General features: G+C 44.6%; 1 protein-coding gene across 5 annotated transcripts in view; it reads right to left on the reverse strand.

Moving 5' to 3' along the window:
- Positions 1–2,251: 2,251 nt before the first annotated feature.
- Positions 2,252–21,674, reverse strand: part of LOC105567855 (protein turtle) — a 64,815-nt gene continuing 45,392 nt past the window's right edge. For 2 of the 5 annotated variants that reach the window (XM_012023075.1, XM_012023074.1), the window contains exons 7-14: positions 21,285–21,556; positions 20,851–21,023; positions 20,464–20,529; positions 18,861–18,941; positions 15,391–15,576; positions 14,923–15,150; positions 14,306–14,399; positions 2,252–5,874 (exon numbers count right to left, since the gene is read on the reverse strand). In XM_012023075.1, coding sequence (XP_011878465.1) covers positions 4,674–5,874; positions 14,306–14,399; positions 14,923–15,150; positions 15,391–15,576; positions 18,861–18,941; positions 20,464–20,529; positions 20,851–21,023; positions 21,285–21,556 — 2,301 coding nt within the window. In that variant the 3' untranslated portion in view covers positions 2,252–4,673. The remainder of the gene's footprint in view (positions 5,875–14,305; positions 14,400–14,922; positions 15,151–15,390; positions 15,577–18,860; positions 18,942–20,463; positions 20,530–20,850; positions 21,024–21,284; positions 21,557–21,674) is intronic. The other 3 variants (XM_012023077.1, XM_012023073.1, XM_012023078.1) reach the window with 3 other exon arrangements.

A 21,674-nucleotide genomic window follows, 5' to 3' on the forward strand; every position in this document is an offset into this window, starting at 1 on the left:
TTTATGACTATCTACAGTTTGTACATGAACTCATTACTAAAGCGAAATAAGCGTACGTCTCCAGTCGCGTGGCGAATAAAGTTGCACGTGTGATCCGCGATGCCAAAAACCACCGACTCTCCAAAATCGCGAACGTCCTGCTTCGAGGGCTCACGAATTTCGCTCAAGCGATTATGGGCAATGAGCCGAAATCGCGGCTGGCTTTCAGGTACACATAACAAATGAAACGCTTAATTAATTAATTAATTAATTAATTAATCCACGAATCACGGCAGTCGCTCGCGGCCTCGCACGAGTTACACGCGTGTACGGAGAAGATACAACGACGAGTGTCGCGAACGTAAAGGGTGCGCGATGACGATGACAAACGTAAAGCATCCACACGAGTCGCGAAAGAGGAACTCAAGACGAACGAAACACGTCGTGTGATCAGTGATAAAGTTTTTTTTTTTACAAACAGATTCACGATTCAACCATATTATCCATAAATATGCCGAGCGAAATCGCCATTTCTCATTTATTTTTCTTGTCTCCCTTTCTTCCACTCCCTTTCTTCTTTTATCTTTCTCTCACAACCATGCAGTGCTTTCTCTCACAATCTCACGATGTCCCTACAGCTCCCTCGTTTCGAATACATTGCGAACATATTCCGTTTTATCGCACGAGCCTCTCTCGCTGCGCGACAGACTCGTACGATAACGCCAAGGATCGTTCGAGATTTTCTCTTTTGGTTACTTACTATTTTTATCTATTTCGCACTTCTCTCCTCGCTCTTTGCTCTCTCACGCTTTCTTACATTCTCTCTTGTACTTTCTCTCTCTTTCTCTCTGTCCCTCTCATTCTCGTACATTATCGCGATCGTTCACACTGCATGACCTCTTGAGATCGTTGTGTGTGTATCTAACTATGATATATCTACACGTTACTTATACATCTACAAGTCAATTGTTTGGATCACCTTCTCTCGCGTACATGATTCTTCCTGTTGCCGTATCCATCCAGAAGGGGGAAGAGGGTGTCTCTCGTGTATAATGTGTGATTACGAAGCGTGTATTATCGTCGCGTTATCAAAAAAACGTCTCCCCCAACGTCTTGCGGCGAACGTCGACTCGACTCGGAGAGATCTATTCTCTTTACATCCCCAACAATTACAATTACATCTCGCGTCTGATACGTTTATTCGCTAGTAACATATTAACGATTTTACGCGATTGACGATAAAAATTGGTACCATTCTACAGGCGCGAGTCTCTCAGCACCTCCTCCCCCGTCCTTCCACGTGTATGTCTCACGTCGTAATACTCCCGCGCGGATATAATAATTAATGAATACTCGCCGCGTTTTCGTCGCTCTCGTTGATTAATACGCTACACGCTACGTCGTTTACGATTTACAATATCAATTAATTATCAAATTATTAATTCAACCATTAGAATTACTTTAGAATATTGGTACTCTTTCGTGTCACCTCCGTTATTTCTTAACTTTTATCGTATTTCTTTTTTTTTTATATTCTTTTGTTGTCTGCGTGATCGTGTATGTTACATTATGTTCTCTGTTTTTGTCTTAACAACCGCATTTGCACACGTGTTAAAGCCGGAAGCACGCCGGGCAAGCGAGCACGCGTACAAACGCGAAAGAACGAACAAGTTCACTCGCGTTCGGTCGCGCTCGTTTGCTCGATCTGGATCTAGCTTTAATCTGTCTTCGTTCGCGCTCCATTCACTCGTTGACATTACTCTCACACGTTCATCTTTCCTCGCACGCCAGGCCGGATTCAAGCCGAGCGTGCACCCAGAAAAAGTTTCCTTGAAATCAAGCACATTTTCCTGGAATTTTGACCTCACTGGGACTTTCATTTAATTTCAAAGGAAAGATTTCTTTACCTTGGCCAAAATTTTATTTGGTTAAGAACTGTAATCTCCAAGAGAATTCATATCTACTTCTTCAAATCTAGCAAATGTTTCAGTACAGGTAAATAAAAATTCAGCAGATTTAAAGAAACGTGATTTCAACGTATCTTACTTACTTAACTTAAATAGATTTTTTTCTTCTGTGTGTAATCAAACGTGAATGAACAACCTCGACGAATGCCAACGGTATCGCGAACATCAACGTTCGCGATCTGATTGAAACGAGCCATTCATTCGCGTTCATTTGCACCCGTTCACCTGGTCCGGCCTCGTACGCACACGCACACATGCACATTTTAACGAAATTGTACAGGGCGCTTCGGTGACGCCCACGCCGCTCCTTCTTACTCATCTTCTTCTTCGTCCCCTCGCCGTTACGGTTCGTCGAAGTATAGTTGAATCGTGAGTAGTAGGGCCCTTGCTAATATTTATAATAAATATGTATAATACGTACGTATGTATAAATAAGTGTTTGTACTATAAAGAAAGTAAAACGCCGGGAGTCGCGCGGGCCGGCCCGATCCCGCGCGGGGGGGTGTCTTCACGGTCGTACGTGTAGAGGAGATTAGAAAAAAAGGGTAGAGAGAGGAACGAGCGCGCCGCCGGTCTGCCCCCCCCTCGCCAAGGGGGACACGCGTCCTCGAACGGGGTACACGTTCTCGCGTTAGGTCGCGCGGCGACTCGACACTGATTAGCCCGTAGATTCGCCCGAGGAGCCTCCCCCCCGCGATCGGTGATCGCCAGTCCCCGATCTCACCGTGATTCAAGATGATCCGATGCGTTTGGTGAGAATTAGGTGGGTCTCGAAGAACGCCTCTCCTCTCGTATTAATGTGCGTGTCTGTCATTTGTGAGTGTTCGTATTCAATTGTATCTGGCGTGTGTGTGTGTGTGTGTATATGCGTACGTATGTATTTTTGTATGTATGTATGATGTGTACGCGCTTCCGTGTTTTAAAACTCCTTCGTCTCTCTAATTACACGCGAACTTCGGCTTGATTGGCGCGTGTGTGCCGCGCGTGCACCTGCCTTCCGGCGATGACGGCCGCGTGTCGGTCGTCTTTCTCCACTTAAATGCCTCTGGTTTACTTATTTAATCAACGTCAACGCTCTCGTACGAAATGAATCGAACGCACCGAGGACCCCCTTTTCATTGGCAGTTGAAAGATATTTTTTCCCTAATAATTTTCAATATATTCCCCTTTTTCATATTTTATTTTTGAAGAGTCCGATCGACCTCGCCTGTCGTCGATACGCGTGCTCGCTAATTCTAATTCGAGAAAGACGACCGGTAAACTCCCGGGAGTGTCGATAGGGGCGATGGCCAACGTGGGTGACACGCGTGGTGAACGCGTGCACACAATCGCCGAGTGCTATACTGGCCGAGCACGCGTAGATTCGAAGAACGTTATTCTTATTCTCGTTTTTACGTTGCTTAAGAAAAATTATTGTGCCGATAATATGTTGGGTCGCTAGCGAAACCCTAAACAGGCAGTGCAGTACGGGTGAGTCCTTAAGCAATCTCGAGGCAAACTTCGGCCTAATATCACGTTTCGAGTCCATTGCTCATCGATATAATTACTTTGTGTGTGTCTGTACGTGTGTATGTGTCTGACGTGTGTGTGTGTGTGTGTGTTTACATGTGAGTGTGGTAATTCTTCGATTATCTTACTTTTTTGTTTTTTCTTTCGTTTTTAATTATTACTTACAGCGTACGATTAAATTTAATCTTATATTTAAAAGGTATACGCGGAGCATGTACAGTGGTACAGTTTCTTTGGAGTATCATGCCGACGTAACTATCCCCTTTCTTTTGCTCTCCCGTCTTCCCTCCTCGTCATCTCTCGTCCCGATCGCGATAATAACGGGAGAATTCTGCTACGTTCAACATCCCCTTGAGCCAATCGGGAGTGTTTCTCTCTCTCTCCCTCTCTATCTTCTGCGCACTTCCTAGCTCTAAGGACAGTTCCACTGAGTTTTTTTTTCTTTATAAAAAAAGCATCCTCCCCCTGTTTGTCCCCCGTGAATCTTCCGTATGTTCCTCTACATTATTATATTATAGTATCGTTAAAAATCACGGTCCTCTAAACCGGACATAGGCGTGGTTGGTGTACGCGGGATATGACCAATAATAATCGGATTCGAACATTTTCGTTTACGCACTTCGTTTCTATTATCGTCCCAGCGCGATCGACGTCGCTGGATTTAGCCCCCCCTCCCCCCTCCCCCGAGTAAATGATATCGAGATTGTTTCCCCCGTAGGATACTCGACGGTCCTCTTAATCGGTAAAACGGGCGAAACTCCGAAAGATTATCGTCTTAACGTACGGTTCTACTACGTCGCTCCTGTCTCGTGGTCGTGCGAAACTTATGTATCCTGAGCTGATGCTTATAACAGCCTTCTTTTGTAGATGGATGTCCAGCTACTAGAATTGACTTAAACTCCTCTAAATGCGGAATCACGTGTGATGATGATCCTCGTTGTGCTGCGGTGGTTGGTCTTCGGTGATGATCACGTTATCGTCGCCGTGTTGAAAAACGCGCGATCTTCTATGGTAGTCAAAAGCCAGTACCAAAATCTAATCGCGAGCGACGTCTAGCTTCCTTCTCCTAGCTCCTCCTTTAATAATTACTTTTGTCTCGCACATTATGTATCTAACTCTGCAACCATCCCAATCGATTTCAACTCGATCGTTAGACTCGCGGTGCGGCGGCCCTAATGAAATTGAATCGATCGGTGAGATGTTCAACTTGTTCCATTTTCAACATGCGCTCTCCAGATGCTCGCTCTGCCGTCTTCTCGCCTGTCTCTGTCGAAACTGATGGAATTCCGCTTTCATCGCTTGTACTCGGGCCTCTATGTTCTCTCTGCTGTACCTCGGCGCTTGCTGATGTACCGTGTGCACTTGATGGATGTGGGGAACGTGGATTGCGTGGATCTGATGCATCGGTGGTCTCTCCTCCCGCGTAGGCGTCGAGGCCGACGTGGGTGTCGGCGTGCACGACACCGGATCGAACTCGTAGTGGCCGTCGACGCTGCCGGCGTCCACGGCGTTCTGTATATGCGTGTGCCCCACCTTGACCGGATCCTGAAGCTCAAGCCAGCGGCCCACTACCAATGGCGGCGGGGGCGGTTTGTAAGGCGGCGGCCTCCATTCAGCGACTGTGCTACCGCTTCTCGAACTCTGGTTTTGCTGCGAGGTATTCTTGCTGCCGAAACCCGAACTGCTCGATCTGCTCTCAGGCGATGTCTCCAGGTCAGGCGAGGCAGCGAGCTCCGGTGCCGATCTGGCGTGCCTGGCGTGTCTCGGCGGCAATCTCGCCCTCGGTCGTCCGGCCGGTTGCGGTGGCGAAGACGTCGCCAATGGCTGAACCGGCACGAATCGTCTCGACTCGGCATGGATCGCCTTGAGAGACGGTAACTCCTGGCTGTATCGCTGGTGGACGCTGCGAAGTTGGAGGTAGCCGGGTGGCGTCGGGAAGGAACGTTCGCCGGAGGATGGTTGCTTGACGGAGCTGAGATCGCTGAAGTACAAAGGTGTCCAGGGGACCTGAGCCCCGCTCGGCGAACTAGCCAGGAATCTGGGCGACGTAATCGTGCAGACGTTCACGGGCTGTATCCTCGCCAAAGGGTTCACGATGCCGTGGTGATGATGGCTCGATGGCAGGGGACCTATGGACACGCCGCTGCCGTCGGATCTTAGGCTGAGCTGGCTAGTACCAACCAGTGGGCGTCGCCACGAGGATTTGAGCCGCTGCTTCGGTAGGAAACCACCGTCGTCGCTGCTGGAGACGTCCAGGATGCTGTTGTTGGCCGAGCTGAGAACCGAGTCCGCCACGACGAAGCGGCCGTCAGCCGCTCGGGAGATCTTGCCCAGCGGACGACAGCGGCACGAGTCCGGGGTGTCCGGGCTCAGGATCTCCTTCAGGAGGCTTAAACCTGGTACTCGGCTTTTTCTAGGTCTATAGGACAGAAGGAGCGTTAGAACGATCGCAGTTGTGGCGATTGACAGACACGGCTCGATCGAGATCGTCGGAGGAGGATCTTGGCGTTATGTCCACGCGGGACCCACCATCCGTCATGAATAGTACCAAAATTTTTCCCAAATTAATACACAGTTCTCATTATACCACGAATTTGAGCGTGCATTTGATAACGTAAAGACAAAAAGGCGTACGTTGATGGTTGTTGGATGTGTACGTTATTAAAAGTTGTCTTTTTAGTATAATTTTTAGTATAAGTTCTCTTCTTTCTTTTTGTGTCTTTCGAATTGATATTTGGGAGAAAATTTCGGCACCTGTCCAGTTTACTTGTGTCGCTTCCGTAGAAACGTCTTAAGTTAGACGAAGTTGTTTACTGAACAAACGCTTCTAAAAATTCCGCTTCTTCCTCCGACGTGATCCATCGGCCGCTCGAATACGGCGAATACGTGCAACACTAACGGCAAAAGACACGGCAACGTTAACGAACGAAAGTTAAACAAAGTACTAGAACAAACTTAACGTAAATGCCAATGTTCAAGTTAAATGTGGCAAGATAATTATCAATAATCAATTATTCGTACGTATAATAATGAATAACGGATGCAGGCAGGGAGGGCATGCGCATGCACATTCCGGTGCACGAGTGGTCGGGCGTGACGTGGGTTGCGGATGGGTAGGCTTCGGCAGTGAGTGGATCTTTTTCCTTTCTTTAATTTTCAACGAAACGAATCTTATATTTATCTTATATATATTTTCTTCTTTCTTTTTCACTAGCAAAATTTTGTTCCATTCTCATAGATATATATATTGTCTTTTTGCGCGAATCTTTTGCACTTTCTTTTGACTTTGATCAGTGAATAGCAATTGTGGATTTAGGTGCTCCGAGAAACTCGTCACCTTTTCTCCTCCTTCGGGTCCGGCAGCAAGGAAAGATGGGGGAGAGAGAATGTTGTAACACAACGATTACATTCACAAAAAACAATATGTCGTGGCGATAATGATAAGAAATATAACGCTAAATAATCGAACGTTACTTCTAGGCGGTGGTGTTAGGGAGCAAATAGATAAACAGTGTCTTATGGGTGTCGGTGGAGACGCGTTTCACCGTCGTACGTCGATTCGGCTCGATTGATATTGGATTTAACGCGAAAGTAGAAAGGCGTCTTGAACAGTAACGCTGTTCTCCTCGTTTAGTAAAAGTATCACAAGAGATAATAAAGACACAGCGAAACGTGTAGAACGTGTAGAACAATGAGGCACAAGTATGTAAATTGGTCGAGTGTTTCGTAGTAAGGAAATCAGCAAATAATGACGACGCGACGTACAAACTGTCACATCTGCGTTTTGATAAGATAATCAGTGTGTCGTAAGGTTCGATTATGTAATCCGATTGAATTTTTATACATTATATGTATTATACAATTTTCGTTCTCCTGGAAACACTCGATTCTGTGAAGAAAGAAGTGGAAACGAAGATTGTGAAACGGTCGAGGAAATGATAAAAGTACAGGCTGTCGTTGGAATTAATTGCAGATCGGATTTGAGGATGGTTGGGGTTAGTTTGAGTGTGTACGTCGATTTTAACGGGCTGAGCGGGATAATGCGACGTGGCGTCGTGAACGATTAACAGGTGGATACGACAACGGGTATGAGTATGAGTATACGTGGATACAAGTTTTCGCGCGGCCGCAACGAGCGCGGCTTACCTATCTCCGCCTTGCTTATTGCCGCGTGTTCGCGTGTAAGCATGAACGTGTCTGTCTGTTTATTGCTCGTCTAGAATCGACAAACTGAAAACAATCAAATAACACAAGAAGCTTGAATTAGAGCTCCGCCGTGGCCGTGCGCGCCGCAATAATCGTTGCAGCCCGACGTGCCATATGTACGCCGCCTGAAACTTGGTGTCGCCCAAATCGAAGTTTTATTCGATTTCTCTGACAAACGTTTCTTCGATATAACGACCAATTTGTCGGCCGGCTATTATCGGTTACACGAATATTGCTTTTCGCATCTATGACGAAATATGGGGCGATACTCGTGTCGCATGCGATCTGTGTACGTACGGGCAGAGAGAATCGTATTGGATCATATTGCGAGAAGTGGCACCTTGTAAGACTAATGTGGACTAGTAACCGTGATATGACGAGCTAATATGTGATTAGTAATGTGAAGCGGTATGGTAAGCCCGGCATTGGTGAGATGTGCTTCGAAATTCTTTAGATGGCATTAATATGGCATGTCTCTTAGAAAGATATCGTAAACGTTATGCGATCATTAAACAACATGCACCAAACCGGGTTTGGGTAAATGGTCTGGAAATACGCAACAAGCTACTGGATTATCTTTGTAAACAGGTCAATTATTGATGACTAGTTTTATTACAAAATAAATTTATATGCGTATATTTACGCGGCAAATTGTGAAGATATGTACCAGTAACTTCCTGCTAGCTGTTTGTGAAGTTTTAATAGATGCTAAAAAGAATGCATCTAAGGAAGAGAAATGTTCATTACGCGGTGTATGAAAGTTAAGAAAAGTAACTATTTCATGAGGAAACTCGATGGTTTTTTTAGTGTAGTACGAAACAATCTCTGCGTGAAATAATTTCGGAAGAGGCAACGCAGATAAGTGAATTGGAGTAATATTTTCTGAAATGCGTAACACATCGAGTCACCGCAAAATTATCTGTCGATTAGCAATTAATTAAATAGATAAGTGATAAGTGAAAGCGTCGTCATGGTGAAAGTTTTAAAGTCAAGCGATTTAAAGTCAAGTGGTTTGTGATAGCGCATAAACGCATTAACAAGATCAATATACCTCTTAGTGTCATATTTGTAATAATAATCTGGAAGGTAGTAACAATTAAAATGTGTAAATATGTGAAGATATTTAGAAAAAAACTGAGAAATTTGTGACATACTTTGAAAAGTATTGCAATCATGTTGAGCGCTGTAAAAGCAAAAGAAATACACAAATGGTAGTTTGACGTTAGTAGAACTATAAATAAAAAATTGAACATGAAGAATTGCAACAATAGCGAGTATAGACGCGACAAAGAACACAGTAGCGATAAAAAGATGTTAAGCATATAATATGAGGTAAAGAAGTTTTAAAAATCACGGAAGGAGAACGCAATAAAGTTTCTGAATTATTCAATAGGTGCAATCTATCTGAAAGCCAAGGTTTGAAAGCAATAAAATATAAACGTCTTCCATTTCAAAGATGTTGAAAACTATTTGAAATGGCTTGCAGTCTCTCACATAAAAATTATTTTCGGGAAAGAGAGGACTGGTCAAATAGATATTGCACCTCTCGAACATATTGCGTTCGGCGTAAATTAGCTAGCTAATGATGAAAAAAGAAATTAAACATTAGTACAAGGTTAATGAGTTGAACACTTGGTAATTTCGTAAAGAGGAAATAAGTATCATAACGGTGACTTTCACAGAGAAGCAATAATGTGAAGAATGAGCGAGAAATAGATGGAGTCAGAGTAGTAGGTAGTAACAATTTATAGTTCTCTGATAAGCGCGCGTGACAATGAATCCTGTGTGGAACGAAGAAATACGTACACGCAATAAAGGAGCAATGAAATGAATAAAGCGTGATGATAGACTGAAAGAGAGGCGGACACCGCGCTGTGGGGGTTACTCCCGGTTCGAGATAGTACATAAAAGAAGCAACGTAGATCGATATGCTGATGACAGTTGGATGTAATGCAGAACAGAGCGGAGAGAATCGCAAAAATGTCTTCACAGGTCGGCAGAGAAGAGTTGAAAAGAATATAATAAAACGAAAGAAAGAGCTCTACCGCCTTGCCTCGATCTCCCTTATCTATGTACTCCCTAAGGCCGCCGAACGAAGGTATTAGGGTACTGACTGGATGTTACTAGTGTGAACTCCTAGCTGTTTTGCCTGTATTGCAGATCTCATCTACAGTCATGACAATCATCCTAAGTAGTAGTAGTAGATAGTAGTAGGTGGTAGTAGATTAGTAGGTCCTAGCAGGTAACATTGCAGAGCTGTAGTCTCGCATAGTAGTAGGTAGTAGTAGTAGCAGTAGTGGTAGTAGTAGCGGTAGTTACTAGTAATAGTAGTAGTAACGGGCATGTGTCCCCACCGGTAATTGGCGTTTCGCTCGCTCGATCGACCGAGGAGGATCGACGACTGACGGAGAAATGAATTCGATCTGACAGTTCGTTCGATCGATCGACGGACCGCTCGGTACAACGTGTTTATACACACACAAACACATATACGTATACCGTCGGCGGGAGCTTATTTTCATGGTTCTCGGGAGCAACCGTGGTCACGGGTACGTAGTAGTGGTGGTAATAGTAGGCGGTAGTAGCGGTAGTAGTAGCAGTAATAGGTAGTGGTAGTAGTAGCAGTAGTAGTAATAGTAGTAGTAGTGGTAGTACTTGGTTTTTTTCTGTGTGGCTAGCGGAGGTTAGGCTTACTGTTCCGCCTCTCTATGATAAACACGCTCTCGTAATCTCGATTATCGAGGTGGAGTGCGTGATGGTCACGATCACGGTTCGGGGGGGCCTGCTCGTGGACCGGCTCCGAGGTGGCAGTGGCGGGGGTGGTTACTTGCGTAGGAAGTGGTGATTGATGAAGAGGTTGTGGTGGTGGTGGTAGTTGCGGATTCAACGGGCTGCAACGGGTCAGCGTCGAGACTGACTCGCCGCACGCGTTTAGATTTGTCGACCTACAGAAAACACAGAGAGAGAGGAGGACAAGAGACGCCCACGATTTCTTATCGTCTTTGTCTTTCGTTTGTTTTTTTTTCCTTTTTCTTTCTTTTCTCTTTTTGTCGCAATCTTGACTTGCTTGTCGGTCTTCTCACGATTACCGTTTTGCACGAGAATTGGCTTAGGGTCGGAGACGCAGGATGAAAGAAATAAAAGACAGGTATTAGAGACAGAGAGAAAGGCAGCGGGGGGAAAAATCCCTTCGTGGACTACGATCGATTGGCTCTACTATCTGCCGTGGCGCTTTTCTTTTCCATTCCTTTCTTTCCCGCCTTTCGCGAAGTAGCACCCTGCGCCCTTCCTCTCCAAAGTCTCTCGACCCTTGACGCTATTCTCTGGCTCGCTTGCGTCGGCTCTCTTCTGATCCTTGCTCTGATCGTGACGGTGCTTAGCACCGAGATTTCATTTCAGGCCTGTATTCGTAGTCGTTACTTCGAGCTGCCTGGCCAACGATGCGCAACGACTGCATTCGTCAGAAGAAACACGTGGTTATTATATAACGTGCGGAAGAAAATCACGTTAAGACCGAGCCTTAACTCGCTCTAACTTCGTTAAGTTTCTCGCGGTCAAACGAAACTGTCGTTGTCTCAGCGAAATTAGTGTAATGTCTTGTACCTGACATCGTTAAAGCATTAGGGAATTGCAATCGTTGCTACTACTCGGCATGCAGCCCAGGCACGTGACCACGAATGCGGGCCTCGGAGAAAAAGACTCTTGGCAGTGGCTGAACCGTCCAGCCCGTTCTGGATATACAACGTGTAGGTAAACGTGCAATATCGATCTCTCTCGGTATAATTCTCGACAAACGCGACCGCGCTCTCAGTGGAAATTTGCGCGACGAACGTTTCGAACTTATCATGAGGGTGACGACGGATGACACATGACGGCGGCATGAAATAGACAACTCTGAAGGGTTATTCTAGGGAAGACAACGTGGAGACAATAGAACAGTTACACGCAAGGCAGTATTAAGTCTAGATTACGGCAGCAGTATCCCCAACACTGAAATATATTTACGACTAAACGATATGAGAGGGCTAGCCTGCTGATTGCAGTGAAAGAAATGAAATTAAGGACGACGATCAATAATCGTACATATCAATTACAAAAGCGCATGCTTGACCGCAAATTAGACGGTGTAGAATGTAATAGGTCGAGAATGCAGCGCCACGGCTGCGAAATTAGTTTTCACTCATAATTACACATGTATGCGGTTCAATTCGGAACGGCTTCGCAATCGTCTTCGAACCTGCGAGAAAATCTGTATTAGATGTCATGCGATCGCACTCGGTCTCTGTTCGATTGATGGTTCGAGGTTCGATTATTGTGGAGGCGTGAGCGTGACATGTTGCCTGTGCGTGTAAGGACAATTCACGAGGGAACGGGATAAAGAAGACTGGAAATCTCTGTTGGCACCCTCACGATAAGACACGCGAGAAGCATTTTGAGATACGGTACAGAAACGCAGTACCGAATAATAATTGCACTCGAGAGAATCAAGCAAGGGCAACGGTGCGGCTGATAAGAGACGATGACGGTGAATATGGCTGGGTCGAATGAATTGTCTCAAAAGTCGTCGCGCGAGCTCTTCGGGGTCGAAGACCGGGAGCGAATGACGGAATGCGCGCACGTACAGTAAAATGGCGGCATAGAAATCGACGCGAAATCGAGTGGCGAGCTACGATCCAGAATAGGCATCACTGCAGTCGTATTGTGGACTTTTGGATGCCGCGATGGAAATCATAACAGAGTCACAACTGTGTTACCCGCTACTACACGTGCAGTCCGCTTGGCGTGAAGTCACCAGTAAAGTCGAACGCCCCACGCGCTACGCCGTGGCTCGTCTTTTTTTTCTTTTTCACCCCGGGTGAATCACGGGGGTGCGTCAAAAATGCGACGTGCGACGATTTTGCACGTCTGCACGTCTTGTTTTCGTTTTCCGATCGGTAGCTTCCTTTCTCGGTGTGTTCATGTTGTTCCAGATCGCGCGAATCGCGATCACGACGGTCCAAATCGAGCCGTCCGTTTCTCGGTAGAATCAAATTACGTTGCGATTGCGTAAAAAAAAAAGCGAAAATCTCTCTGTTGATTAATTTAATAAAAGAATTGCAGTTGCGTCAGGTACTTCTCTACGAGCTTGTCTTGCTTTTCAAACTGAATGAATGTAACGGAGACCGCTGCTCTCCCAAATCGGTGCCGTTTCTTGCACGCAACTCTCGTTCCTCTTCGCGTATTCCCGCGTCGCTCGAAAGAAACGAGTTTCGATGCGGGAAACAAATTGGTTATCGCCCGTGCAATTATCCGCCGCAAGCGATTCGCCGCGTTCTATTTGATTCGAACCACGAGATCCGATTCGATTCGGAACGCCAGATCGCACGTAATGAACTCGATTCTTTCGTTCATGCCTAGCGTGCACGCACGCACGCACGCACGTGGTGTTGCGCGTGGGAGTGTTTGCGTAAATTACTTATCGATTATCGAAAGATCGTTTCTCCAACCTCGTCCAAAATACCTCTGCTGCTGCGGTTTAGTCTGCCGGTTTAATTGCTACGAGAGATATATATGTATAGATTCTAGATATATATACATATATATACATATATATATCTAGAAACTCGTAGTGTTATGTATGGCGCAAGTAGATCAAAAGAGGTTCTGTCGTTCCTCGTTTCCTTAATCCTCCCGTTTCAGGGGGATAGCGCTTGTCCTTTGTCAAAGTGGATTGAGCTGACGGCAGGAGAGAGAATGGATTTCTCTCCGTACGTCTCGCTAAGTCTTGCGGTCGTATATGTCTTTGTAAACGTGTCGCTGGTACGACAACGGCATGTCATCGTTACTTCCGATTAGCTCGTAAAATAATCGAGCGGTGTTATTAATTTGAGAAGTGACATGGCGAAAGAGGGATCATCATTAAAGCTACAGCTGCAAAGAGAGAGAGTCGTTGGCGTAGGAGCGATACGAAGTATATATACCATATATGAATTTTGACACATCCGGAGCAATAAAACTATAGAGATGTATATATATATATATATGCCTAGTTGTATATATATATAATATCAGAGGTGAATGTTCGAATATTTGTTGGCTAGAAGATTATTCGTGAGAGGTTTCGTAAATGCTTGAGGTGCTTCGATCGCCTATTGCTTGTTAAGAGGGGGTGGCATGGACTTAATCCCTAGTTCTGGCTAAACCTAAATGATATATGTTTCTTCGAAGTCGCATCTGCACTTTGTGACGGTACAAAATTGTCGATCATTCATGACTGTGCGATTTATTGTATTTTAATCAAGCGTTCAGAGGTCTCGTCATCGGCTTCTGATGAGTCAACGCTTGAAGCACTTTAATTGCTCGCTTTGCCAATCTTGCGCCAGAATTCATCTACGAAGACTTCTTGTTTGTCGGAAAGTTATTGATTGCATATTGGATTGTACATGGAAGATACTCATTGCAATGACTGAATAATTGAATTTTTTTTATATTTTTGCGAATCTCAGACTTTGACTAGTAGATAAAACAGATTTCTAGTGCAGCTGCGACCTTCTCGGTCTATTTGTCATATATGATCAGAGCCTTCAAGAATGCTCCAAAGTATTATGAATTAAGATTCTTTAGGGCCTGAGGGGATAATAGTGTTTCGGATGGTAGACACTCACTTTTTCAAAGGCACTGTTCCCTGGGGCCCTTGCCCTGCGCCGTTCCTGGCGTCGGTGACCCGGCAGGCCACCATATTATACGCTGAAAGCAGTTCTACAATGTTACATAATTATGTTAACTATGAATGTTCAAGTTCACAGGTGCATGCCCGGCGCCTGCGTTGCCAAATCGTAGCCGTCTCTTTGGCCAGTCCTGGGCACTGAATACAAATTGCTACCGCAATCGACACGAGTCTTCGGTAAAAGTTAAAGAAATAAGCGGGCCCAGGACGGACCAAGTAAGAGAAATAACGCACAATATTTGCAAAAACTAACTTACTTCACCCAAGATGCTCCGTTCCGAAAGGACGTAACGCGTGCGGAGTAAAGCAGTTAATTAGCAGCTAGTAGATTAAAATGATATCCAAATTATATATATATTTAAATTTTAACGAAATTTAATTGTAGCTTCGTGAAATAAATCTCCATATGGCGTTAGTTTCGTGAGACTCCTCTGAGAGAACGCTGTCTCTTTTGCGAGAGTCATCCCAGAGACGACACAACCAGGAGCACAGGTCCAGGCGAATTGCGGGCAAAACGGTGTACGATACGTCGATAACGCCACGGGGCGTTCATACCTTTCTCCTGTTTTCGTCTCTTCCGTTTATTGCATATCTTCACCGCGCATATGCTGAGGATGATGGCGACAAGGAAGAAGAGGATGCCGCCTACGACGCCCGCGGTGATCGCTTTGTGCTTAACACGAGCCGGCACGGGAAACTTCACCTGGTCGCTCGCGCCGTAATTCGTGGCCGAGTTGGCGAACACTTGGAAATAGTAGGTCCTACCACCGACCAGGTTCTTCACTGTAGGCGTTCGCGTTAAACGGGAAATTGCATGAAAGCCGTACTCTCGAAAGTCGGTTCGATAAGTAATATTGGTTCATGAGTGTTTTGGAATTACTCGTACTCGGTGCTGAACGCCTGTCCGATGCTCGTAAGAAACTTTATGCATAATAATCGCTCCGATCCACAAGAGAGCAGACAGAGAGAGAGAGAGAGAGAGAGAGAGAGACAGAGAGAAAGAAGAAGGCAATAGTGTCTCACCTAAATAACTGGTCTCCTCGGGTCGTATTTGGCCCTTGTTGAGCGTTTTCCAAGGTCCGTCCGTCTTGTACTTGATAGTATAGTATTGGATAAGATGGGCTTTTTCCACAGGAGGTTGCCAGGTTATCAGGAAACCGTTGCTGATTTCCGTCACCGTGAGGTTCCGGGGAGTACCTGGCTTTGGTCCTGGCAATTTAAATCACGCCGATCAGGTCGATCGGAAATAACGAAGTCGAATAATCCTAATAATAAACCAAGATATATACCCTGTGCGACACGATTGACAAATAATTTCTGCAGTAATGAAATAGAGAGCGGGAAATTTGAAGTTGCGCGCGCGTGTGCGAGATGAAAAATACCCGACGTAGGGAAAATCTCTTTGGCGTCAGCGAATAAATGTTGTTGTCGTAATTCCGAAATAATTCCGGTGATGCACCGAGTTGCTGCGCCAGCGGAAAGCTTTTTTTGATGGAAACGTTAACGCCGTTCCGACCGCAGCGACATTTTCGCATCTATCAAATCTGTCGGTATTCGCGCCATCGAGTTGTATGTCTGACTTTTTTCATCGTCGCGTATCTGGGTCGACTGCGATATGTCGTTTGCACAAAAAAAAGGGAGGAGAAAAAATTCCTTTGCATTGGCTGATATGAGCAAATGCGCTGGTATAAGCATGATGGATCAACTATGTTCGTTTTGAGACAGGGATTATTTTAAATATTCGTTATTTTTGTATATATATGTATCCATAATATGACGGCGGATGTTCCCGATAAATTAAGATTGACACACTGCGAGGTTGCTCGAAACGGCGAGGCTCGCGCATTATTTCTTTCGCGTAACATAATAATGTTTTGCATAATATACAGGGTGTAAACTAATTCGTGCCCACTATTTACACAATAATATTTCTCATGAAACGCTGAGTCGAAAAGTTCCGAGCCGTTTGTTCCGACTCGTGCTTCATAAAATAGTTATTATTAAATAAAGATTAGTCAATCAGCGTCGCTTTTCAAACGAACGAACGACGGACACTACTAAGGCGCGCGGCTCACCTCACGCACACTAGTATAGATGCGCGGCTCGCGAACGTACGTCCGTGTTTAAAAAGTGATGCCGATTGGCTAATTTTTAATTAATAATAACTACTTTATAAAGCGTAATTCGAAAAACTGGTTCGGGACTTTTCGACTCGGTTTTTCAAGAGAAATAATATCACTGTACGAATAGTGGGCGCGAATTTGTTTACACCCTGTATATGATGAAAAAATGATGGTAAATTGCGTGTCGTTTTACACGAATAATAAATCGGCACGTACTTCTGTCGTTGAACGCGAGGTCACTGTGTCGGAGTAAAATGAGTATTGGTGCAACTTGTTAATTGGATTAGTCGGGCGTGAGATCAGCTTCTTTCATCACTTCTTACACATATAATGTTACGACCTAATTGCTTCCGGCGTACACGCGTTAACCTTATTAACGTCCGAGTGGCACCATTTCTTTCATAGCAGTAGCATGATTTCATGCTGTGAATTATAGAACGCGTAATCTTCAAAAAGAGGTTACGCTAAAGCACGAGCGAGGAAACAGCTCGTATTACGCGAATAATTCGCACGGGGAGGTGCGAACGTTTTATTTGTGTTTCTCGGTTTCCGTCCCGTCCCCCCCCCCCCCCCCGTTTCGTCATATTCTGATTCGCCCAATCTGCTCCACAGATTTTATTTATTCCAACAAAACAAATATCTCGTTCCATTCTCCCTTCTACCAAATTTAATGACCGGCTGTTCTGGAAAATATCTCGGTGGAATTTACGAAATTGACGGAAATTGCCTCGTTGTTTCCGCGAATCGCGATCGATAAACGTACAAACTGTTTCACGATTGTTTGTTTTGTTGATTACGCAAGCGATAAATTGTCTTAGTTACGATCAAATAGCAGAGCCGCGTATCGGCAGCAGCTGTTTCGCGTCCGTTCAAAACCCCTTTATCGAAGTCCACCGAATTTTCGGTACAATGGCGATTTGAATGACACAATTTTTAGCGCCACTGAAATTGATTAACATATCGTGAAGCCGACAAGATTGAATCGGCTTTCGAATATCAAAAGAAGAACTCTCGGGGGTACGTTAATTGATTCCCGTTCACGCTGAATGTGCATAGGAACGGAGAAATAAGGACAACAGACTTACTTTTTCCAAAAAAAAACTTTCGTCTTTATTGTGCAAGTGCGCTAAATAAACGTTCAATTGTAACGTGTAGTCAGTTTTAGCCAGTAACAAACCTTTTCATGGTTATTTCACCACATAGTCGCGCAAACGTATGAAATTGACGTGAAAAAATTGGAAATAACCAGTACAAAAACATAGCTTGATTTGGCCATGAAAATGCAAAATTAGCGACTTGCATTGTTTCGAATATTTGCTTTGTACGTAAAATGTATGAAGTTATTTCCTTTCTCTTTTCCCCCGGACTCCATTACGAGCTCTTTCTCTCGCCTCCATCGAGATGCGAGGATTTTATATTTTATTAGTTTTACGCAAATAATGGTTGTTATGCCTGCGGAGAAATGTACACAGTCGGGGATTATATATATATATCTAAAAAATTTTTGTCAAAAAATACATACAGTGTGGCACATTAAATGAATGAATACTAAAGCCGCTGCGCAAAAATTATAATATAAAGTTTTCACTTCAATGTAATTACGTGAAAAAACTGTTGGACGCTGGAATTGTGTATTGCTATTCTCCTCCCCCTCTCTCTCTTTTTTTTATTCACGTCACTATTCTGCCCAACGATCCAAATATGATTGAAACTCGACTCGCCGGAGAGGCAACTAAAACTTTCTTGGGTTTATTCAGCTCCAAAGCGGAGTAGATTGTTTGGAACCGTCTGCTACGTGCAAAATGTATGATGTTATTTCCTGCTCTCCCTCCTGGAATGCCTCCCGTCTAGCTCTCTCCAGTACGCCGCGGCTAAGAGGATTTCGTTTTTATTTTCCTCTGTATCTTCCCCGCGGTATGCCGAACTGTATGCGAGCGTGGGTGTGCGCGAACACGCGTTTCACTCTTATTGTCTTGTCGGACTGCTTGACACTTATTTTCATGTCCATCATAGCATGTAATGGCGGTTAATCCCACCCCGCGCGTAACGAAAGAGGTTTTGAGGTCTTGAGGGGGGAAAAATGGATTTTTTTTGCTGTCGCCTCTCTTCGCGACGCGAAAGATTTTTACGTTGAAAGAGAACGAGATGGAGAGTGGCGATTGTGTACCATCGTTCACACATCACCTGTAAATAACGGATGTGGGCGGTGTGAAAACGTCGACGGACACTCTCCAATATTTCAATAAGATATTGTAATTGCCGTTTGATAATATCACGATTAAATAGAGAATATTAAAGATTTTTATACTTTGTGAATTCTATTACAATACATGAAATATAAGTTTAAAAAAAAAAGATGGAAATATGTACCTTTCGGTCGTACGATTGGCGGAAACATGGGGTTTCCTGTGGAATCAGTCGGTAATACGAGAGTATTGTAATCAAGGATGTCTGAAATAAAAAGAAAAAACAGGGAAACTTAAAAAAATAAAGAAGAAACAAAGTTAAATCTCTTAGAAATAAATAAGCCATATTTGGAGAAGCTTCTGTTATATTACAAGGCTGTAAAATGAGACGGCTTAATTTCAGATTCTTACAAATGAAATCTGAGCGGACTCGTTGCAATTCTCTGCTAATCATGTTAGGGTTCGTCAATGTCAATTAAGTCTATGACCCAAATATCTCTTTTTGAACCGTAATATAGAACACAATACGTTATTCACATATCTATACCCCGTGAGGTATCTTTTAATTAGATTTCGGAAATTAAAAGTTTAACTTTTCTTTCATAAATATGTCAACGAGCTGAGACACATCTTTATAACACGGGTGGATAACGAAATTTTGTTCTCCTAATTTATTCTTGACTTTGGACAGAAATGTAACATAAAACTTGGAACATAAATCGTAGGAAAATGCAACACAAATTGTTCGTTGAAAAAGATCGACTCTCGAAAGTTAGAGAGGATTCCTGTGAAACACGATGGGTTTCGGTACGCTTTGTGTGGAGAGCAGTAGAGGTATAGAAAAAGAAAATTTAGTTAACCGTGGTTAACCAGCGTTGTTGAAGCCGGACCCTTTGTCGGACTAACGAGCGAAACCGATGATGATGCGGGCTTGTGCGTGGGATATAAGCGTAAGAAGCGAAAAAGCGCTACAACGAGAAAAAGGTACAAACGGGAAAGGAGTCAGATAGGCGAAAGAAACGCTTGAAAGGTAACCAGATAGAAATCCCTAGACGCCGGTATCGGGGATGCTCGAGGTACGGTGTGTACAAATGGAAGGCAATGAACCGGTGGATTCGAGGGAAGGAAATAAAAGCGGAAGCAGAATGAACGGCTCGATGGGTTTTCCGATACGATAAGTCGCCACGGAAGTCTCCGTTCCTTCCCTCCGTCCCTTTTTCTCGGTTTCCTCCCCGTCCCTCCCCCTTGCTTCATTCCGCATCCGCATTTGCTGTCTCCCTGCCCGCTTCTCTCCCCCCCCCCCTTTCCTTATCTTGTCGCTTTCTTCTCGCCTCTTTTTGTTTCTCCTCTCTTCTCTCCTTTTTTTTCCGCCTTACGGTTCTGGCCGAAGAAGAAATCGCGCGCTACTTTTCGACTCTCGGATCGATACTCCGATGAGAGGATCAGGACGGGAACGACACCCCTCACGCATGAATTTCCCTTCGACAGTCATCGAGATGCCATTCTCAGCTCACGAAGTGAATCGTACGACTTGCGGATATTCCAAGATATTCCGGCGACCGATCGCGTTTTGCTAGCTTGCAGATTTAAACTAGTGGTAAAAATCGTCGATTGTAACATCGAAGGAACCACCTCGGTGCATTTTACGTGGTTAAATTTACGGCGGTATGAACGTTTATAGATGGCCGCATAAGACACATCGTTTCTTTCGTTGATTTCGTTTATTTTAATTTTTTCATTTTTTCAACATCGCGACCTAAGTGATACTAATTTCGTTTAATTCTTACCACTTTGATCCGGAGAGGAGGGTCGATCAGGGCCGGAAGGAGTCGCCGACTGGGTCAGGGCAACGCCTTGGAGAACGCAGCGACAGAGGCGAATAGTGAGAAAGAAATTTGTACAGATAGCAAAGATTAGTTTGTTGATAGCGATGCGTTGGTTACTACTGATTAGATTAGCGTTAATGATGTTAAATATCCACAGTTAGTAGTTCTAATAGTTACACCTAATAGATGGTCAGCTCGATTGCATGCGAAGTAATATTTATTTCGAGATCATCAAGTTTTGCTCATTAGACTCGATGCGTACCCTTTGCTTGTTATTACACTTATTCAATTTATGAAAAACTTGAGCCGCCGAAACAATTTGAATATGTAATGCGTGGTTTTCATTACCGAGCGTCCTGACTGTGATGACTTTGCTCAGCATTCCCTCGCCTAGGGCGTTCTTGCCGATCACTTGAAATTCGTAGAGCGTGCTAGGCGTAAGATTGTTGATCGTCACCGTTGTGCTGCCCGATGGAGTTACGGGGATTGTCTTCCATTCCGAAGTTCCCGATTCCCTATACCTGAACGAGGGCGGGAGACGAACGAAAGCGTTAAAGATAATCGAGCGTCTCTAAAGCTGGACTCAAAACATTTTGTTGGCCCGCTTATAAGTGATATCGATATAACGATATCACCTATAACGCGCGCGCCATACAAAGTGAAATTGCTTTTACGATATGGAGAACTGCCGTTCCCCGTTATTCGGGCCGAGCCAATTATTGCCCGCGTCGATGGAAGGAACCTTAAATGGTAATACCTATCAGCCTATCCCATATACCCACCAGATAGTGTAATCTTGCTTGTAATCGGGACCACCGGAATAGCCTGGTAACCAAATTAGCGTTACCGCGAATTGCGTGGCAGTGCCCGACACGTTGTAAGGTGCATGGGGTTGCGTGCCCTCGACGATCAACTGCGTCGAGGATGAAATGGTGGCGACTTCGTTGGTGGCGACGCACTGATAAAACCCGAAATCCGCGCGCCGAAGGCTCTCTATGGTTAGATTGCCCCCGACGACCTTCGCGCGGATGCGTTCGATGGGTCCGCCGTCCCTCTGAGACAGTTTCAAAAAACGTTTTACAAAGTTGCGCGATGAGACTGCTTGTCAAAAATATTTCTCAACGCTAGGACTATCGATTGACGCGTGTCTGTTTCTTTTATTACGTATGCTC

Source organism: Vollenhovia emeryi, unplaced genomic scaffold, assembly GCF_000949405.1.
Source record: "Vollenhovia emeryi isolate VEMERY1.0 unplaced genomic scaffold, V.emery_V1.0 DF939133.1, whole genome shotgun sequence".
In the NCBI taxonomy this organism is placed as follows: domain Eukaryota; kingdom Metazoa; phylum Arthropoda; class Insecta; order Hymenoptera; family Formicidae; genus Vollenhovia; species Vollenhovia emeryi.